Genomic DNA, 20,593 nt, shown 5'->3' with positions numbered 1-20,593 from the left:
GCACAATTGGTGCAACACCTGTTGCCTTGACTGTCTCTTCCTGTGCTGGGTCAAACACAAAACCTGGCACATATTATATAGCCTCGTCTCCTCTGACATTGAGTTATACACCTAGCTTTGAGTTATGAGTCTATCAATTCTTTGTAAGAATCCAAGGAGTGCAACTGTACTGAAATAATTAATTCTAAATGTCAAGGGCCAAGGCTTTAATTGTATCATGATCTTGCTCTCTCTAAGCCTTCTTCCTCAGTTTATGCTGATCATTTTTGTACTTTTCATTTTTCTTTTAGGTCAACTCAGATCAAAACATACTCTTGGGATAATGCTCAGGTTATCCTGGTCGGAAACAAATGTGACATGGAAGACGAACGGATCATCTCAACCGAGAGAGGCCAGCATTTGGGAGAACAGCTTGGTAAGACAATAAAATTAAAAAGGTAGAAAGCTTGGTAATTATTGTCACACTGAACAAAGTGGGGGGGGGGAGGTTGTCAACAGACCTTAAAAAAAAAAAAAAAAAAAAAAACAAGCTTTGTGTAAACCACAAGTGCACTTCCTCTTATTTTTTGTAGCTTTGGTCAAGTTCAGGCACATTTAAGAATGAAAATGAAAGAACTTTGGTCTTAGCTCAAAATATTGGAAAAAATCCTAATCGTTATTTTATGAGAATCACCGATCTGCTTTCCCTGTTTCTTCGTTTTGTTTTGCTTTAAGCCACACACATCATTTTGCATTGAGTTGAGCACTTTACTGTGATCATAACTGTTCTCAAGTTCCCGCTGAGGACAGAAATAGCACAGAACCGGTTATGTCCTAGATCTAGATTCTGGGCTTCAGGACATTAATGATGAGCAATGGTACTGTTTAAAATCTTTTTAAGGGACTTTTGAGAAAGGGTATCATAACTTCTCCCTACTTAACAAAACCCTTAGAGATAACATCCAATGACATGATACGGTGGGACTTCAGAAATAGCATGGCCATTTCAAACACAAAACAGCAGCAGAAGAAAATGCCCCAGCGAGTAGGGTTTCAAGAGAGATTTGTGGGTGATTGATCAAGACATTTGTACTCAACATGTGCTCAACACCTATGCCTTCTATTGTTCAGACACTGGAGAGGATGCAAATAGTGATGATAACACGTGATCACATGGCAAGATTAAAGGGACATACAGAAAAACTAACAAGGAAACCAAAGCAGGCCAGTGAGGAGTCCGTGTTACAGAAGGCAGAAACAAGTAGAAAGCAACAGGGCAAAGTGGGGAGGACGGGGGGGGGGGGGGGGAGAGGGAGAGGAAGAGAGAGGGAGAGAGAGGGAGAGAGAGAGAGAGAGAGAGGGAAGGAGAGGGAGAATGCTGCTAGGTTGTGATTGAGAGCAGGAGTGGCTCAGGAGGTAGGGGACAAACAGCAGAGAGGACACCTACAGAGAGGGTGGGTGGGGCTGGGCAGTTCTGCTTGGAAGAGGCAATTGATGAGAGCCGATGACAAGAAGATGGGCTACTAAATAGCGAGATCCTTTTTGAAGGATCCCTGGACAAGGGGAAATAATCAAAGCCAGTAAAAGCAGATGGGGTTCTGTGAGTGAAGGTCTGTGAGGAGGGCAGACAGCAGAGGGGTTAAGCTGAGAGGACGATGAGCAGGAAAGTTACAACCTGGCATGAGCAAGTGGATTGACTTGAGGGACAATGCTCGTACTGCAACCCAGGGTGCACATACATGGAGAGAAGATGAACAAGAGGTCACAAAGCACCTTGACACCAGATGACGCTCTCAGTCTACTCTGTATCCCCTTTGCCTCTTCCGGCCTCAGCTCACACTTGATCCCAGTAAGGGGTCGCAATGTAAAATTCCAAAACACAACCATGTAACGGATGATCTGAGCTTTGCTGTTGGAACCATGGTCCCTGGAAGCACAGCCAAACCCTGTGTGTCAGTCTACTGCCGGGAACTCCCAATAGCTGAGCAGAGTCCATGCTCTAAACTTTGTTATTTCCTTGTGAGATCAATGAGCTCATTACACGGAAGGCTGTCACTGGATGACCACAGGAGTCCATCCATGAGACTTCCCTGCAACCAGCTATGAAAACATCACTAGTCTGATATTTAATCGTACTACAAATGCTCATTAGCTTTCATGTAGACCTCTCCACATGCTACCCAGTGTTTGAGAGTCTTAGAAACTTAGTGACTTTTCCAAGTACCTCAGGAAGATAAGAGTGGGCATGAGCAGAGGAGGACATTCCCATGTGGTTTACTCGGGCTCCATTTGCTTACCCTGTATCCATCATCTAGCTTGACATCTGCCTAGGAGAAGGAAGTGCTCCTAAGAAGCAGGGTATCTTTATAAATAAAGTTCAAAATTGTTTGGCACCAGGGAAAATAGAGTAATATAAAGAACAATTCAATGTTATTGTCCTAAAGGGCTAGGTGATAGCTTTATGTTTAACAATCTAATAAACAACTGGGGTAGGAGGCTCTGGAGAGATGGTTCAGTGGTTAAGAGCACCAGCTGCCTTTCCAGAAGTCCTGAGTACAATACCTAGCAACCACATGGTGGCTCACAAGCATCTATAGTGCGATCCGACGCCCTCTTCTGGTGTGCAGGTGTATATTGCAGATAGAGCATTCATATTCTTAAAATAAATAATAAATATATTTTCAAGAAACAACTCCGCTGTTGAGAAGATTAGATATGGAAGAGATGTTAGAATGATAAAAGTGCTTCTGGAGATACTTTCAGAAGCACACTCGTGGGCACGCGCACCCCCCCCACACACACACACCCTCTCTATTCACTGCACAGATGTGTGGAAAAGTCTCAAATTGTGAGACAGATGGATTTTATGCTCCTGTGCAAATTCTTCCAATAGTCTCTAATTGATTTTTTTTTTTTTTTTTTTGGCTCTTTAGTCAATAAAACCCAGTAGTTGTCATAGCAACCAGCAAATGTGCCTTCTTGGAGAGCCATTTACCTACAGTGTGGATCATTCTTCTCATGACTACACACCCTCCACAAACAACCAGGAGAGACAATTCTAAAAACCAATAACTCTCTTAATCTAAATTACAAGCTTTTGAGGAGTTTTACTTAAAAAAATAGTAACAATAAAATTTCATTTCTCGATTAAGCATTGTTTGTTTTTTGTTTTTCAGATTTTTGGGTTTTTTTTTTTTTGTTTGTTTGTTTGTTTTTTTGTTTTTTGTTTTTTTCTAAGATTGTAACCACATGTTGTCAGATGGCTCAAAACAACTTCTTTATATCAGTTTAAGGTTAAGTCTCCATTATTGATGTCTATTTCTATATATCCTATGCTCCTCTAAATGAGGAGACTGGATGAAAATGTACTGTAGGTAGCTGAGGTCTTTGGGGTTTGTGGGGATGAGGGGATGCTCTGGTAAATCTGTTTCATATTTTAGGTCACCAAACATGCTTATGAAGTGTTTACAATATTGTGGGTACTTGGCATGCAATTTGGTAGATGACCTTACCTTCTAGAAATGACCATCACAGAGCCTGTGAGTGACAATACAGACAATGAGCATTTCCCTGCCATCCCTCTCCCGGGGTTTGTTCCGTTTGGCTCTGAGAAGTAGCCCCTCATCATTAAATCCGGTGCCCCCCCATCCCTTCACCCTACCCAGCTCTGTGTTGCCTCTCCCGGGCAGCCATCTCCTCCTGCATCTACTTCTTGCCTCCCTGCCCATCACACTACCCCCTACACACTTCCATGGAAGTTCTCATTCTCGCTGAGGTTTTAACTCAACCTAACAACAGACAAGCCCCGCCCCTAGCTGTGAATCCATGATTAAGATTCAGGTACCTATTTCCAGTTGAGTCACCTAGGGTTTCAAGCGAATTTATCAACATCAACACCGACTAGCTGCCCACCATCCCCCCACAAGTTTTCAAAGTTAAAACCTAGAAGATTACATTATAAACAAAATGTTTGTGATTTTCACATAATACTATGTTTTTTAACCACCCTAACTTCTATGGTAGGAATGTTTGAAGAAGGTGAATCACTGTCAAAGCTGAACATAATCCTGAAGCCTATAACATATAAAAGGCTTTGCATTTTTAATTTTTGTAGTTAAATGTTGTCAATTATAAGCAGATTCCATCTCATAGCTTAAAGTTTTAGAAAAATCATTAGACATTCAATGAGCAAAAAAATGAAGACAAAGCTAAAGATACAACTTTTCTTAAAAATAAATTAATTTATGTGGAAGAAAAAAAATAGTAACAACAAAAAGCATGGCCAGGCAGAATAGAGTTTGGGTTGCCTTGAAACCAGAGAGGGAAGCTCAATACCGTAACTGTTTTTATCTCTGAAGGGAAGAAATGTGTTTGTTACCTAACACAAGTCAAAGAAACATTGTGAAGAAATTAAAATTGTTTTCTGCTAAGAACTAATTATTTTTTATTAATAGTTTGTGAGCATCCAATTTTGATATACTTTAATTTATATTAATATTATTTCTAATAGAGCAAACAATGGATAATATTCCCAGTGACTTTGCATCCAAGTAATTGTCATGGTCTGTGAAGCTGAACTATTCAATTTCAGCCTCTTCCTATTTCTCTTGTCCCACAGAGACACCCTACAACAATTTCAGACAACCACAATATGCGCACACGTTTTACCATCTTAAGCTAGACTTCTTTCTTCCCTTTCTTTTGCCTTTTAACAATTTTTGTGTGTTAATTAATCATTTGATCACCATTTTAAAAAACCTTCTATGTTGAGACTGGGAGTGAAAAGTCTCTTTTTTCTTGTAGAGCTTCAAGTATGCTTTCTAGACAAGAGGCGCTTCCCAACATTAAGAATACACAAAGCAAACAGAGAGGGAAGTGCAATGTGAGATGTGAGTTTATCCTAAGGAAGGGGCTGGCTGCAGTTCAGTGGTGGACGGCTCCTTCTGGAAGGGCTTAAGGACAGACACAAAGACAGCGCCTACATTTGTGAACACCAAGTTGCGTGCATTGATAATTCCTGATCATCTTTTAGAAGAGGGAAAGGTAAAGCCATGGAATGAGGTACTCTTGCTCACAGCAGCTACCCTGGATGCATGAGGGGGCCAGGCAGAATATGACATTGCTTTCCAAAAGATAAAGATAAGTCAATGGAGAAAAATCCCCAAACGAGCAGATGAGACTTGCCTCTGTGCCACTACTTCTCTCCAACAAAGGCAAGAGTTGGCCACATTGGTTGTGGGCTCCAGTGTCCTTGAAGAAAAGAGAACTGGAGGGTAAGAGGCATCATTAATATCCAGCTGGGGAAGTTTACTTATGGACTTCAGTAACCCCAATTCTGCTTGTAGCTAAGCCTGAGTGACCCCAAGGCACTGATGTTTCACATCAGTATTCTCATGTTCTTGAAAATCTTGACCCTTGTAGCTAGCTAGGGTAGGAGGGAGAATGGGAGGAACCATGAGTACATGGTTGTGGGAGCTCTGAGTTTTGGGGATCCCTGGGCTGAACCTACACAACTCCCATCAGGTAAAATGATCAGTCATCTGTCTCCAAGAGCTAAGCTCTACTCCAGACATCATAACTTTGAGTATGGAATAGATTTTCACTAGATTTAGTTTTGTCTTAAAGTCCAGGAGGAAATTCAGGGTATGTGGCTAGTAAGCCTACTTAAAGTCTTCTGAGTCCTGTGGTCATCCCCAGTGGTCCCATGACTCCATGAAAGAAGCCAGGAATGATTCCATTGTTACTGAGAATGAATTCTCCTAAATAGTATCACTCATGTTCAAATTTTATCCTTCAAAATGTATGCAACAAATTGGTACAGACATTTTCAAGGAGACTAGGGGAGATACAGAACAGAGATTGTGGACTGAGATGTTCATCCGTCCAGTGAGGATGCAGAGAAATCCATGGGGACTTCATTAAAATCCACTGAGCTAAAACCAGGGAGCCAAAAATTCTCCCCGATCTGCAGAGGTCATACCCTGAGATTGCTTCTGACAGACACAGGAGAGAGATACTTCACAATGAACTTTGGGAATGTGACACAGAATGATTTTCATCTGTTCATTCAATCAATCTTTCATTCATCCACTTATCATTAGTTAGGCACAGGTAGTTAGGAGATTCTAGTCCACAGAGGTACACAAACAAAGAAACATTTACAAGGCAGCCTGTAGGTCTCCAACAGAATTGAAGACTCAGTTTTAGAGGAGATCAAAAGCATCCCCATTCAGAGGCACAGAGGAAGGCCTCATTGACAGTGTTTACAGCAGGCTTGAGGAAAATAACCAGGAATTTCCAAGATACACAAAGAGGTGGAGTTGCCTTTATGAAGAAGAATCTATGTGCTAGAGAGGTCTAAACCTATTGAACAATGACCTATCACTGAGAGGCCATTATCAGATGAAGAGACTGGGATTGGCTGTACATTCTTAGGATCCAGTGCCAGATGTAAAGAATAGAATGGCAAGACTGGATTTCATTCAGGCTATGTCAAAGGCACCATTCCTACATTGAGATATTTGATGTTAGGCAGATTAAAGGAGGAAAGTATTATACATATTTACCTGTATCTCAACATCAATTTTTTTTTAGTTATTAGCTCTGTTGTTGTAAACAGTATGGTATATTAACTTATAAAACTAATCTTCATGTATTAGAATAGTGTTGAATCTTTTTAAAGCTGGGTGATGTAATAGTAAATATTGAGAAGTCACTGGTTAAACATAGATTGGAGGTGATGGGCAGGAAACATGGAGTCCAACAGGAGTGGAGCATATCACAGGGACATGGCCAGGGTGTGAATCAGGCATCAGTTCTGGGGGTAAAACAGAACATTTAAAAATCAAGCCAGGACCTTACCAACACACACACACACACACACACACACACACACACACACACACACACCAGGAAAGACGGAATCCCTGAAAATGAAGCATGTCCTAGTTTGCTTTCTGATGCTGTGACAAACACCATAATCAACAACAGCTTGAAGAAGAGCTTATGCAGAGAGACCATGTTGGCTGACCTCCTGGCTTGCTTCCTCTGGCTTGCTCAGATACCTCTTTCATACAAGCCAGGCCAAGCTATCCAGGGTAGTACCAGCCACAGTCAACTGGGTCTTCCCAGGTCCGTTAGCAATCAAGGAAATGGCCCACAGACATGCTCAGAGGCCGATCCAATGGATTGAATTGGCCGAATGAGATTAGGATAGCTATATACATGTCAAATTGACAAGAACTGTGAGAGCCCATTCCCTGCGAACTCGGACACATAAACTCCTCAGGGCTGAAGCATTTCAGCCCTGAGGACAGACAGCCTCCAAGATAACAGTCTAAAGGCCTCCATAGCTTTGGTTCACAGACAGTTGCAGGATGACTGGGACTTGGGGGCTCTTTAGACGGGTGGGGGCTTTGTGTGTTGTGTAATGCAAGAAGCTTCTCCCCTTCTTTTCTGTGAAATTCAACTTCCTAAAAGTTGCCTATCACGGTAAATAAGGATCAGGATAAACAAATAGGCCAAATAGATGTTTATTCAGGGAGAAATAACTTACAACCTAGACAGATGAACACCAGGAAATTCAACCCGATCCTCTCCTGTCCAAGTCAGGCCAGAAAGAGAGCGCCTTACCTGGCCCCCTCCGACCTCCTTCCACAGGTCACTCCGCCCATGGCTCCACCCCCCAATGGGCGTGGTCAGTGCCACAGAAGGACTATCTCACTACAGTTGCCTCCAGTAAATATAAGAAATTTATGTGAAAATGTAAGGGAAAGCAGCGCTCACATTGTCAACTATTGTTTCAGTGGTTTGGTGGCATGCTCTCTCTCTCTCTCTCTCTCTCTCTCTCTCTCTCTCTCTCTCTCTCTCACACACACACACACACACACACACACACCCTAATCTCATTTCCTAGTCATTGGCATCTTGTTACAGTGTGAATTCTACTTGCCAAGGGTCGTTTAGTAGCCACAGCACCAAAACTGAAAAAGTATAAGCAGCCAGTGACAGACACATTCCCACCTTGGTCATTTTTAAAGTTGAGATCATAACATTGCCTCCAACCACTCCAGTTTAATGAGGATGATTTTTCTCCAGCTCTTTAGTTTTTTGTTTTGTTTTTGTTTTCTCCTTGCCCTTGCAAAGCAATTCCACAATAGAACAGGGTTGAAGAGTCAGCAACTCTAAGGGAATACAGTGATGCTCCAATGCCTATTTTTAAAACCCAGACCACCTGCTCCACATTTGCAGGAGTGCTCATCAGCAGCGCTTAAAGATTTATTTAAATCTTAATTGTAGTGTTTATGAAAGAAAGGACGTTGCCAACTTCAGGAATTGGCAGGGAGTCCCAGCAAAGCTATTTAAATGTTCTAAGTACCTGGCTACACACAGCTCTCTGTGGAGAAGTGCAGACACCCTACCATTATTTCCCCTGGCTCACATTCTTTCTGGCTAACTTGTCCCAGGCTCTAGAAAATAGGTCAAGGATACTCTGTAATGTGTTTGGTATGCTTAGGTATGGTCACATCCATGTGTTAGAAAAGGAAGGGTCTTCTCTGTCCTCCTTTCCTGGTCTTGTGAGTTTGCCAAATCTTATTAACTCTTCTTGATCTGTTTCACAACTCTATGAATCTCTGTCCTCCTTACTGGCAGCTGAAACTCATTCCTCAGAAAATACTCCCATGGGTCCTATGCCACATTGCTCGGGATGGTTCCAGCTGATGCTCATGCCCCAGTAAACACACACAGCACTCTTTTTGGAGCTCAAAATCAATTCACTTTGAATGACAAGCGGCCCAGGACACTACACTCTGCAGCACCTTTAGGTGCTATACCCAATTTGCTCTTTGATGTCAGGGTTCAAACTCTTAAACTCCCCTACTGAATGAATTTCCAAGAGCTTTGCAAATCCCTGTTTTATGCATCACTTTCTTTAGTCAACATAGCTAACTGGTGTAGCCTTATCTAGACTCTTACTACTTCTAATCATTATCAACATTCGACCCTGGGAAATCCCTGCTCCTTCCAAGAGCTACAGTGTGCAACCCTGTGTCTTGGCTGAAGAGCTTCCAGTCTCTCATCCCACTGCCCATCCTCTTGTTTCCATCCCTGAATCTGACTCAGAACCCACATTTGCTCCTTCTCTCGGGATATCCAACTGCTAGGCCCTTCTCAATCCTATATGCACGTTCAACTTGTGCGGTATTTAAAATGATTCTGGTTCCAGGAATAAAGATGTGTATAAACTGCTGGACTCATTTCTTTTTTAATCAACACGAAAGTACAATGTTATTAAAGCTTTAAAGTTGACTATAAGAAATGGAAACGGCTTCATTTTAATTACCAGCACTAAAAAAAAAAAAAAAAAGAAAGGGAAGGAAAAAAGCAAGCAAACAAAACTCATCTGGATGAGTTTTTGATGTGATCAGTGTTGAAATTTAAAAGGGTTTGAATCCAGGGCTGTCTGATGCAGCTGGCAGAGGTCCAGGTCTGTTTACTAGCTTTGCACACTAGTCGGTGTGGTTTTCTTTTTCTTGGAGTCAAATTATCCTATCTGGAGGCAGGAGAAAATAAATCCCAGTAACTCAAATCACCGAGGACTGGTTTCTAATTAAAAATGCCTATTATTATTTGCCCCAAGAAATGTAAATGCTGTACACTTGTGAATATTGATGTGTTTGACGTAACAATGGCATTATGTTCCCGTAAACTTTCCAGTAATTTGAAAACCTTAGAGGCTAGAAATAACTTCAATACTCTTAGCCTACCTAACATCATAGATTAGTGGTGCCTTCGCATCAACATGCTCAATAAGGTTAAATAAGTCTACATCCAAAATGAACTCTAACTTATATTAATGTTGAATATCTCGTGTACCTTACTGAATACTGTTCTGAAATTTTAAAATAGCACCATTTAGCGAATTGTCAGCCAGACTGTCCCAATGATGTTTTCTCACTTATTCTAGTCATTGCTGTGGGGACAGGCTTATGGCATTAAGGGATGCCATTGAGTAGGGCAGGTTCTCTCTTCCTCTTAGAGCGTACAGGCAAAGCTACATCCATGCAGTCTCATACAGACTCTGTCTCCAGCCTTCTAGCTCACAGTAGACTGCAACCACACTCTTGTCTTCGCTCCTCCCCTTCCCCTTCTGCAGAGCCCCTGCATTATTCTCTGATGGTCTCGCCTTGGGAACTTGTGGCTTGTTAGGTCGTAAGTAAGAGGAGATCGTGCCCTCCATGTCAGAAATCTAAGAGACAGCCTTGCTACTTTATGGATCCTTGAAAGGGTCCCAGTCTTTCCAGGCAAGGTTGTGTGGGTGAGTTGTTTCTGTTCATTGATAACTGGGTGTACTAGGGACCCAGTCTTCTCAGAAGTCATTGGTTGAGGTTGTGTGTGGGAGAGTTCCTTCTGTAGATTGTTAACTGAGCATTCTTTGTGCTACTTACTAATTTTATTCTTAGTGAGAATGTCTCTAGTCTCTCAGGCCCGGATCCCAGCCCTACACTCTGATGCTGGCGGATGACTCTTCACCATGGGCAAACAAACCATGGTATTTCATCTGTGAAAGCCATTCAAGGAGTCTTCCCCTACTCTGCCTACACACCACACCCTCTCCTGCCTTTTTTTTTTTTTTTTTTTTTTTTTTTTTTTGCCTTTAACATCAATTAGTTTCCAATCACCTGGATTGAAGTGATTGTTTCAAGGAAGAATTCTAAAGACAAACAGAACCTTCATCATCTCTGCCAGAGTCCACACAGCAAATTGTTTGCTTCTAGAGATTTTTTTTCCCTAATTACAAACTAGAGAAGAGATTAATTGATTGCAATTTTCAGAATCTTAGCACCGTCAAAAGGAAACTCATTTAAGTAAGGCTTCACATAGCTTTCTGTGTCTTCTCTGGACAAGCTAAGCTGCCTATAGCAATCTGGATTTTAGGAAGAATCTTCTGACTTTTAGGAATTTATTTCAGGGTAGATTTGGTTAAAGTAGCAGATATAGCTGCATGAAAATATCTTTATGAACACTGTCACTCTGTGAAATAAATATGTATCAATAATAATTGCTGAGTGCTAAAGCATAGAGTTTCCGGTGACTATGTTTATGAAGCCAATTGAGTTATTCTGCAGTGCTTGGCTGTAGCACTGACAGAGTAGACATTAGGAACGTCCTAGAGGAAAGGGCATGACCTGTGGAGGCAGACGTTAATCCTTGCCATGGTTTTCCATATGCGTGACAGACACATCTATGTTTCTCAACTGCAAAATGAACATTTGAAAGGTGCTACTACGTAACTCTGGATCCAAAGCAGGGAAGTCGATGTAAAAGGCACAGCACAATGATCTTTGCGTGGTGTCCCATAAAGATCTCCCACCTGTGGCTGTTACAATGAAACCTCATTAGCTTGGCCCCTGCTACTTGAAAATGCATTACATTCACTGCTCTGTTTCATGGGCATCTCTTACCAAAAAAAAAGTAACCTGCTAATTGATAACATATATAAATGCTATTGCCGATTAAAAATCCCATACAAAGAACAGTTATTAGTGTTCATGTTGACAGTTCCTTAATAGGCTAGGGTGCTTCCTTTATCACTAAAAGTCCAGTGAAATGATAAGGAGTTACAAAGAAAATGTTTGATGGATTGAAGGGAACAAATTCTATTTGGAAAATGTGTGGCACTTACTTGCATACAAATATAGCTCTTGTACCATCAATGCCCCTTTTCTGTCTGAAAGCTAATCTGAGAGAGAGAAACTCGACTTTCCTACACTTAAAGAGTTCTTACATTTTGAAGAAAAGCAAGAGTTAATAGTGGGAGTGGAACAATTCTATACTTCCTCCTATTTTTCCAGAAACAACTGTCCTCATGGGTAAATAGGAATCCTTTAAATTTTTTGATATAACAAATTCCCAACAGAACAAACTTGAAATGATATAATATGAAATGCCATGCTTGTTAAGCTCCACCTAGAAATAATATGGTTGACAAATTATTAAGAAGATCAGCTGCTTTATAACAAAGAACAAAGAAATAAGTGATTCTCTTCCCTTCCATTTCCAATCCACCAGCTTCTCCCAACCAATTAATAGCAATCAATCCTGTAATTGGCTAACATCTGCTGGGCACCTGCTTCCACTAGATGCTGTTAGATATTTCCAGGAATCGGGGATACCCCATACGGGATGAACAATATAGCTAGAGAGCATAATGTACCTAGTAGAGGGGATGGCAGAGCATGGAGACTCATTGAATGCAGAATTCCTTCTGGGCACCATGAAGATGCTCTACAATTAGATTCTACTGGAGGTGCAATGTTTTGTCCTAAAGGCTGTGAATTTTACCCTTCAAAATAACTAGCATGCTGAATTTTACATTTTATCACTTTTGTAACTATAATTAAATCCCAAATATATAGCAGAAAAGCATTACCAGGGAACTAGAAATTTTCAGGGTGAGTTGGCTTACCAGGCAAGACCTTAGAGCCATTATCCAAGGGAACTCAGCTCTTTCTGGGAGACTTAAAACTGAAATGGCCACAGGGGATGAGCAAGTCATATAAAAAATTAAGTAAGTGAAGCCACCGGGTATGAGATTTCAACATGATTCGTTGAACAGCGGATACACAGAAAAAAGTTTTTGCAAAAGTAGTGGAATGCGTTTGCCTTTCTCTTGAACAAAGAAGCCCTTCTCTGGGTAGCTTCTGCCTTCCCATCAATGCCACAGGGGTGGAAGCCAAGGAACCCAATTAAGAGTGCAAAGACAAACGGCAATTGAAACACGGGTTTCATATCAGGGACAACAGGAAGGGCGGGGACAGTGGTCAGCCAGAGAGAAGCTCTGTCAAGTATGTCAGACACTGGCTCTTTGGGTTGAGGACTTCAAGATTTAATGACAGTTCCAAAACTTGACCATGTACAAGGAAAATCCTGACCAAAAGTTGAACAGTCTCAAGGGCAGATTAACACTCTGTTTTGATTAGAGAAAGAAGACGCGGGCAGGGTTCAGGGAGGGGTTTAAGGAGATTCATGTGGGAAGAGCTCAAGTGGGGTAGCCTTTGAGTCATTTGCCAGCCTTGGAAGGGACAAGCTTGGTGGAAGCAGAGGTTTGGAAGCGGAGGTGCAGGTCTGAGAGCTGGCTGGGGTCTGGGAAGGTGCACAGTGAACGCCCAGCTATGGAACATGGATTTTACTCACAGAGAATGAGAAACTCCCGTAGCCTGCACAGACTGCACTGGAGCAAGCTTAGGCAGCCCCTGCCAGTGATGGAATTTGAGCATTCCTGACTCTGAAGGAGGCTAAACTAGACTGTGGAAGAAGGTTAAGGGCAGGAAGGAGACCTTTTCTATGTCGGCCAACATTCATCAACACTCTATGATGACCCTCGCATAGGTACTGAACCCCACCATCTGGTTAGGCTGGAACTCAGGGCATGAAAGACCTGTCCATTTTTTTTGTTGTTGTTGTCTATTTTTATCAACATTAGCCTTGGGCTGAGCTCCTGTTCAAGCTCCCGGCTGCTTTCTTTGGCCATTCTTCAGGGAAGTGGGTCAAACCCTCATCCCGCCCCCTCCTAAAGTCTGTCTCCTGGCTGAGTCCCAACACGGGACCAGCTAACATGACAGTTGGTCCTGCTGCTTTGAAGCCCTTACTTCTGGCCAACTGTCACCTGCCTGGCAACACCATGACCTTTCCTTGCAACTCTGGTTCCTCTGACTCTGTAGGGAAAGTGAAGATGAGACCCTGTAGCTGCAACTCAATGAAGAAATGGGAGATGGGAAAGCATCAAGAATGTAAATAAACTATTGCCTGGGAGAAATAAAATGATTCACTGTGGCATAGTTTTAGGACTTAGAGGGGAGGGGGCACACTATGATTTTTCTCTCAAATCTAAAAGGTCAAAGAGCCCAAACAGTGGTCAGGATTTCTTTCCTGGAGTGAATATGAATATTAAAAACAAACAAAACCTGCTGTAGTGAACATAGAGTTTTACTATATGGTGTAACTATTAACATGGGGAAAATTGAACATCATCTACAAATTTGAATAAATTCACTGGACAAAGGTCTGAGAAAGAAATGCTTCAATACTCAGTCCTGGAACTGTGATTATTACTGCTAATGCGGGCCAATCACAGTAGGGTGCTGTGACATTTCAGTGATCCTCATGGCGGAGTGACAGCCTGCCACCTCTCTGAGCAGAGTGCTTTTAGCTTCATGGCCCTGCTTGCTTCCCTGTATGCAGGAGTCTGAAAAAGTACCAGGCTTCTCTGAGCTTTGTCCCATAGACCTTCAAGGAACTGAAAGAAAACCATGGCAGCAACCCAGACCTAGCCACAAGGCTCGGGCTCTGTGATGCCCCTGCTCACCAACAGTGTCTTCCCAGATAGCCAGCTGCTCTTTCATGTGTACAGAGGTCACAGCAAATGAGCTGGACTTAATAAGTGTCTGGGTATGCCCATCATGGGCTCTAGAAAGGCCAGGAGTTGTTCTTTCTAGGTCAGGCCCAGAATCCCAAGGCAGGAATGTGCTGTCTGGAGCAAGAGCTCTTCTGTGTTTGGAGCGATGCTGCCTCTGCCAGAGAGCAGCTGGGAATGTTCTTCTACAGGAGGAATGGGAAAGCATGGCCAGGTCCCCCATACTTCACTAAGAGTGTCCACTGATCAGCTGATGAAGACGCATGGTGTTCAAGCTACTAACTGTAGAGCATTCGGTGTCAAGGGCAAGAAGCTAAAGTGGTAGACTTGTCGGGGGATCTACCAGGCTTTCTATGCGGCCTTGGTCTACTTACTGGATTTTGATGAGCTGCACATTCCTCGGCAGTGAACTGGAAGCAATCTCCGGGGTTTTCTAAGACCCTTCGGGTCTCTTATTTGACTGGTGTGTGGCTTCTGCTGATCTTTGTGGGTAAAGGCTTCTGAGACCAAGCCTTTATGTTGAGGTAGCTGAGGTAAAACTACCAGGATGGTGGGAGGTAAAACCAAGAGAGCCCAGGGAGCTCCTAAAAGAATAAAGGATCCAGTGTTTGTATTGGTAGTTGTGAGGTGGGGCGTACTTTTAAACCCGTTTGGACACAGGTAGGGGACGTGAGTGGCTTCTCACACAGAGGGCACACCTTTGTCATTCCAGTGGACCCAGAAGTCTGGGCTGTGTGACAAAGCCCATCTCCCCTGGATCTAACAACTCAGTAACAAAGCACTAAAAGCTGTGGCTTTGGTCTTGAGCTCCCACTGTTTAAACACCACACTTCATGGTAGACTATGCTGAAGAGCAGTGTCAGAACCTTCACAGCTGTGTGCCTCTAGGTCACAAGGAGATGTGGCTTCCACAATCTCATGGGGTGTTTTAAATCATTAGAAGAGTGTACTGTTTAGTTTTCCTGACGCTCTTAGGTCTACTTAACCACCTTCAAATTATTTAAGTTAATGAAAGCATATGGGAATTACTAATTACCCTAGAACTGATCATTTACAGCAACAAATGGTAGTTCCCTTTTTCAGGGCACATGGGAAGGCAGGGAAATCTGTAGGTGACTAATCGATACTCTCCCTCCACCATTTGCCAGGCGAGTAAGGGAATGTTTAAGCAAATCACTCATCCAGTTTGGGCTTTCATTTCCTCAATCAGAAAACTAGAAAATTAGTGGTGCCAGTTCATGGATGGTATGAGTTAAAAATGTTCCAAGTGTTTGCAATATTCTCTGTGATCTGCTAACCACTAGATAAATGTCAGTTGGTTATTACCAACACTGCTGTGCTGTCGACACAGTTACCAGCTTGTTCGGCACCCACATTTTCCTATTTGAGAGTCATAACCACACTGCAAGACAGGCAAAGCAGAGATCAGAAATCGTGAAAGTGAGCACCGAACCCACGGTTTGCTAATAGTATCCGATCTAGTATGACGGACCAGCAAGGTGGGTCAGTGCATGAAGGAACTAGCGGACAACCTGGTGCCCTGAGTTCAATCCCCGGACCCACCTGGTAGAAGACAATAGATTCTTGCTTGTTGTGGTCTGTCCTCTGCTCATATGCTGCATGCATGCATACTCACAGATATACATGATCACATGCAGTAAATAAATAAACAAAAACAATGGAGGCTGCCAAGGTACTTGTTGGTAATGCCCACACCTTCATCGTAGTATGGCCTCCTTGAGTATTGGAGGGATGAGTGTTGTTATAGAATGCAGATCTCTGCCTGAGTCACGCTGCCCGAGTAACGACATATTTCTAGGATCCCACAATAGTGTGGGGGAGTTCGGGACATTTTTGATTTTGTGATCAGAGATCACGTCACTGTTCCCAACTTACACACACAGCAACAGCATAAGGTGACTTAATGCCCAGATAAAAGAGTAACAGAAGTGCTGGCCGACACGATGATAGAACTCAAACTGTAACTGTCCCAGTTTTGTCCCAAAGTCAGAACTATTTTTCCTCCAAAGTTTCATCAAAAGATCTTACTGTGTTATTGGAACATTCTGGAATGATGTCTGTCTCTATCGACCCTGGGGCAATAACACCAGCACCTAGAAAATAACAGACAAAGAGCTGTGGTGATTAAGCTAGGACATTGTTCAGAGGGTACCTGCCCTGCCTTTGTCTGGGCCCAGTGAGAGAGTGAATGGCCCAGCCCTGGGGAATTCAGTACTGTCCGCACCACCTGGCCTTGTCTATCGACGAAGCGCCCACTGTAGAGAATGACAGGGTCATTGTGCAGACATGAAACAGTAAAAGAGAAATGGGGGCCAAAGATGGACTGCAATAGCTTTGGCCCTGTTTCCTACGCCCAGCTCTAGCAATGAACGACCTCCCCAGTCCTGCTGTAACTCAACGGATCTTATCAGGGCAGCAGCTAAAATGCAATCATTTGGTTTTTCTTCCAATTCTCAAGAAAATAAGCATGCAGTTTAGTTATCAGGGGGATTTGGACATAGACACAAGTATTAAGCTATTCTTTTTATTTTAATCCCAGAAGTCAGGCATTAAAAAAAAAATCATTGGATTTAATAATTTTGAATCGTTGTGTCTCCTCTGAGATAAGACCAGATGTAACCAGAAGGATTTATAGGGTGTAAAATTGAGAATGGATTAGAAAAGGCTTTCTGGGCTCTGCCCAACACATCCTAAATCAACATCCTCCACCCCCACTCCTACCCCTGCTTGGACCAGACCAATCCCTGGCTGGCCAAGAGGGGAAGTTGCCATGGCAACTAACTGGCAAGCACAGCCAGTGGAATGTGAATGTAAACAATGGAATGACACCATTGTGTGCAGAACTTCCTGCTGAGGCTGCCTCCAGCCAGCCAGGCACATCTGGGAAGCGAGAATCTATAGGCCCCACAGTTCCTGTGCTCAAGCAATTTTGCTGTTCATTCTAAATGTATTGCTTCCTTCCCCATTGATTCAAAAACTTGACTGCCATAGACAGACAGGTCAGGGAGCAGTCAGCCCCACGAAAGTTACAGCAGCATTACAAAGACCTGCAGGGCTGTCGGATTAACATCCAGCTCAAAACTCCTGATGTTGCAACAGGCCTAAGGTAATTCCTGTGACTCTTTAGCGCCACCTCGTGTCCTGTCAGACACTGTACATGAAGCCTGTCCATGATTGGGCAGCCTCTGGACAGACAGGGTAAAAGATCATGATTGTTTGGGAACCTCACTGTCCTCTCCGTAGGACAAGCACAGTCTTTTCTAAACCTTTCGTTATATAAGATCACAACAGGGGCAGGAGCAAGGAGTTATCGCAACTGGGCTGCCAAGGGTTGTTTTGTTGTTTTTGTTTTTGTTTTTCAAGACAGGGTTTCTCTATGTAACATCCTGGCTGTCCTGGAACTCTCACTATCAACCAAGCTGGCCTCGAACTCTGAGATCTGCCTGCCTCTGCCTTCCAAGTGCTGGAATTAAAGGCGTGCACCAACACTAGGGGAACGATACTGTTTTTAATGATACTCTTGAGTTCCTCAATGTTTATTAAGTCTTGAGTTCCTTTTATAAAATCTCTTCGCCCTTGCTGGTACCATAAATGACCCAGTGGTGACAAACGGGATGAGTGTCATCAATCCCGCTGCTCACGGTCAGTGGATAGCAGTCCATGTCCAGCTGCCTCCTTCATCTAAACCACAGATTCTCCCATCACCACTGAAAACCCTGACTGAGTCCACCGAGCTTCAAGAGCGAGAAATGACGTAGCTGTTTCTGTTTCCTCCAGGGTTTGAGTTTTTCGAAACCAGCGCCAAGGATAACGTCAACGTGAAGCAAACATTTGAGCGCCTGGTGGACATCATCTGTGACAAAATGTCAGAGAGCCTGGAGACCGACCCAGCCATCACCGCAGCAAAGCAGAGCACAAGACTCAAGGAAACGCCTCCCCCTCCGCAGCCCAACTGTGGCTGCTAATGTCTCCCACACAGGAGCTCCACCCCGGCTCCGGAGCCGCCAAGAAATAGCGTTTATAATGGTCTAGTAGCCTTCACTTTTACTGCCTAACAATTATCTGAAGGGAGTCTGTGATGTCAGTGGCCCATATATATGCATTCAAATCTTGAGCAATTTCCTGTGTTAACATGTGGCAAACTCGATCTACGTTTGTAAGGATCGCTCATCTATAAACGCCCAGTACTTGCATGTAACTTCTTTATTTGTCTTTCAGAAGGTTTTTTGCAATTTCTTTTTTCTCAATTAAGCTATTGCTGAAACCGCAGTCTATAATTTCACTGCAAATAATGTTTGTGCCATGGATTCAAATCATGCTTCTCACTTGTATGGATGATGACTTAGGGACCGTGTGTGTGTGTGTGTGTGTGTGTGTGTGTGTGTGTGTGTGTGTGTGTGTTGTGAGCAGGGGGAGATGCCAGGAAACTTAGTTTGGCTAAAAAGGAAGTGGGACTTTTGCTCTTGATTGGAGACCCCATTAGGGTCTCGGCAGTCTACTATTAGGAAATGTATATTGTACTTTCACTAATAATAATTGAAGGGTGTCAACACACCCTTAAAAATATTAAGGGGATGGGTGCAGTAACACCCGGAAGGCTGAGGCAGAAGGCAAGTGAAAGTAGGCCTGAGCTACAAACCGTAAAAAAAGTAGAAAAGAAAATGAAATGTTTCTAAGGCCCTTTCGAGTTTTCCAAGTCAGCAATATTAATGTGATGGATCTAGATAAAGAGCAATTGAGATCTGAGTACCCTACTGCCGGGCTTAGCTTTCCGCTGATTCTGCCCATGTCTGCCTATGTGAGAGCGAGGACCGTGAGGAGGCTTCTACTTAATGCCAGTTGCACAAGAAGCCCAGTGACCAGGAGTGGTGTGAGGAGCCATAGAATTCCATGCCCTGGGTGGCCTCCATCACTTATTGACTCATCCCACCCACAAAACCCTGCCATGGCTCTCCAGAGCCAGCACCGATTCTGGAAGAGAAATGGGCCCGATGCTTGGTCAGGACCCGTTTTCTCAGGAAAGGTAGGCTGACTTCCCAGCCCCTGCTCTCTGCTCCTACTTCAGCCAAGCTCTTGCACCTACTCTGAAAACAACTGGGTGACTTTCCTGTGATTCCCACACTGAGGAAAAGGTCATTTTTATGCCCATGTTTTTTTTTCATAGAATTTAGAATTCTAAAGCATGCTCTCATCATATGAGCCTCTAAGCATGCTCAAGTTACATAGAAGATTCCAGCGCTGAGCGGGATAAAAAACTGAAGCGCCATGGTGGTTGGAGAGTGGGAGGGGACACTTGAACATCTAGTCTTTTCTTCTAGGTTTCCTAAAGACCATATAGAAATGATATACCATCACCAAATCTTACCCTCTGTGCCTAGCACAAGAAGTATCTGCAGCTAGGATCTTCTGAAGACATCAGGCAACCCAGAGTGAAGGGACAAGACACTTTTGTTAGGTAGACTTTTTCCTCTTTGGTGGTTGTGTAAAAGATTCATCCTCCCCTTGAAAAACAGAGAAATAGCTTGTGAAAACATTTAATGCAAGCTTGCTGGGCAAGGTTATTGGCAGGATAGTATGTGCATGGTTTCTTTTTGTCCGCTTAGTTTCAAACTTATAAATTAGTGGTAAGTTTCCATTTTGTCATCCAGAGGAGCAAGCCTTGGCTCAGCAAAGATAAGAAGACACTAATGTCTTATTACATTTTAATGACACCTAGATTAAAGAATCATAAGACATTCCAGTGAAGGGAAACAGAGAAACTGGGAGCATAAAGCAGGATTTGTCATAGTTATCTATTCATATGGCATTTTCCTGTTGCTATGACCTGGGCCAGAACATGGCCATGTTGAATACTACAGCTGTCAAACTCATTTTCACGATCTAGTATAAAATAAGGAGGCCAGGAAGCCTGAGCCTCCTTCCTTGCATATATCCAGAGGGTAAAAGGCCTTGCTTGTGTACTTTAAATGGCTTCTTAAGAAGATACTGTGCGTGTTATAAACTGAGGGTGGGTAAGAGAGGAAGGGGAATTGGTTGACATTGACTGACCGAAGCCAAGTGTCCACTCTTACTGTTTGTCAGGGACCCCAGAGCTAGACCATTATGCGCTAGCTAGTCAGTGGGCAGGGGGCCAGCAGTAACCCTGATGTCACTGCCCCCAGAACATGCCATAACACC

General features: G+C 43.2%; 1 protein-coding gene across 2 annotated transcripts in view; it reads left to right on the top strand.

Moving 5' to 3' along the window:
• Nucleotides 1–18,381, top strand: part of Rab3c (RAB3C, member RAS oncogene family) — a 170,462-nt gene extending 152,081 nt beyond the window's left edge. For both annotated transcript variants that reach the window (XM_051182913.1, XM_051182912.1), the window contains exons 4-5: nt 291–415; nt 18,194–18,381. In XM_051182913.1, the coding sequence (XP_051038870.1) occupies nt 291–415; nt 18,194–18,381 (313 nt within the window). The remainder of the gene's footprint in view (nt 1–290; nt 416–18,193) is intronic.
• Nucleotides 18,382–20,593: the final 2,212 nt, after the last annotated feature.

The sequence above is a fragment of the Phodopus roborovskii genome, unplaced genomic scaffold, assembly GCF_943737965.1.
Source record: "Phodopus roborovskii unplaced genomic scaffold, PHOROB, whole genome shotgun sequence".
NCBI classification, from domain to species: Eukaryota; Metazoa; Chordata; class Mammalia; order Rodentia; family Cricetidae; genus Phodopus; species Phodopus roborovskii.
The sequence above is the reverse complement of the archived record's forward strand: the minus strand, read 5'-3'. Positions and strand labels throughout refer to the sequence as shown.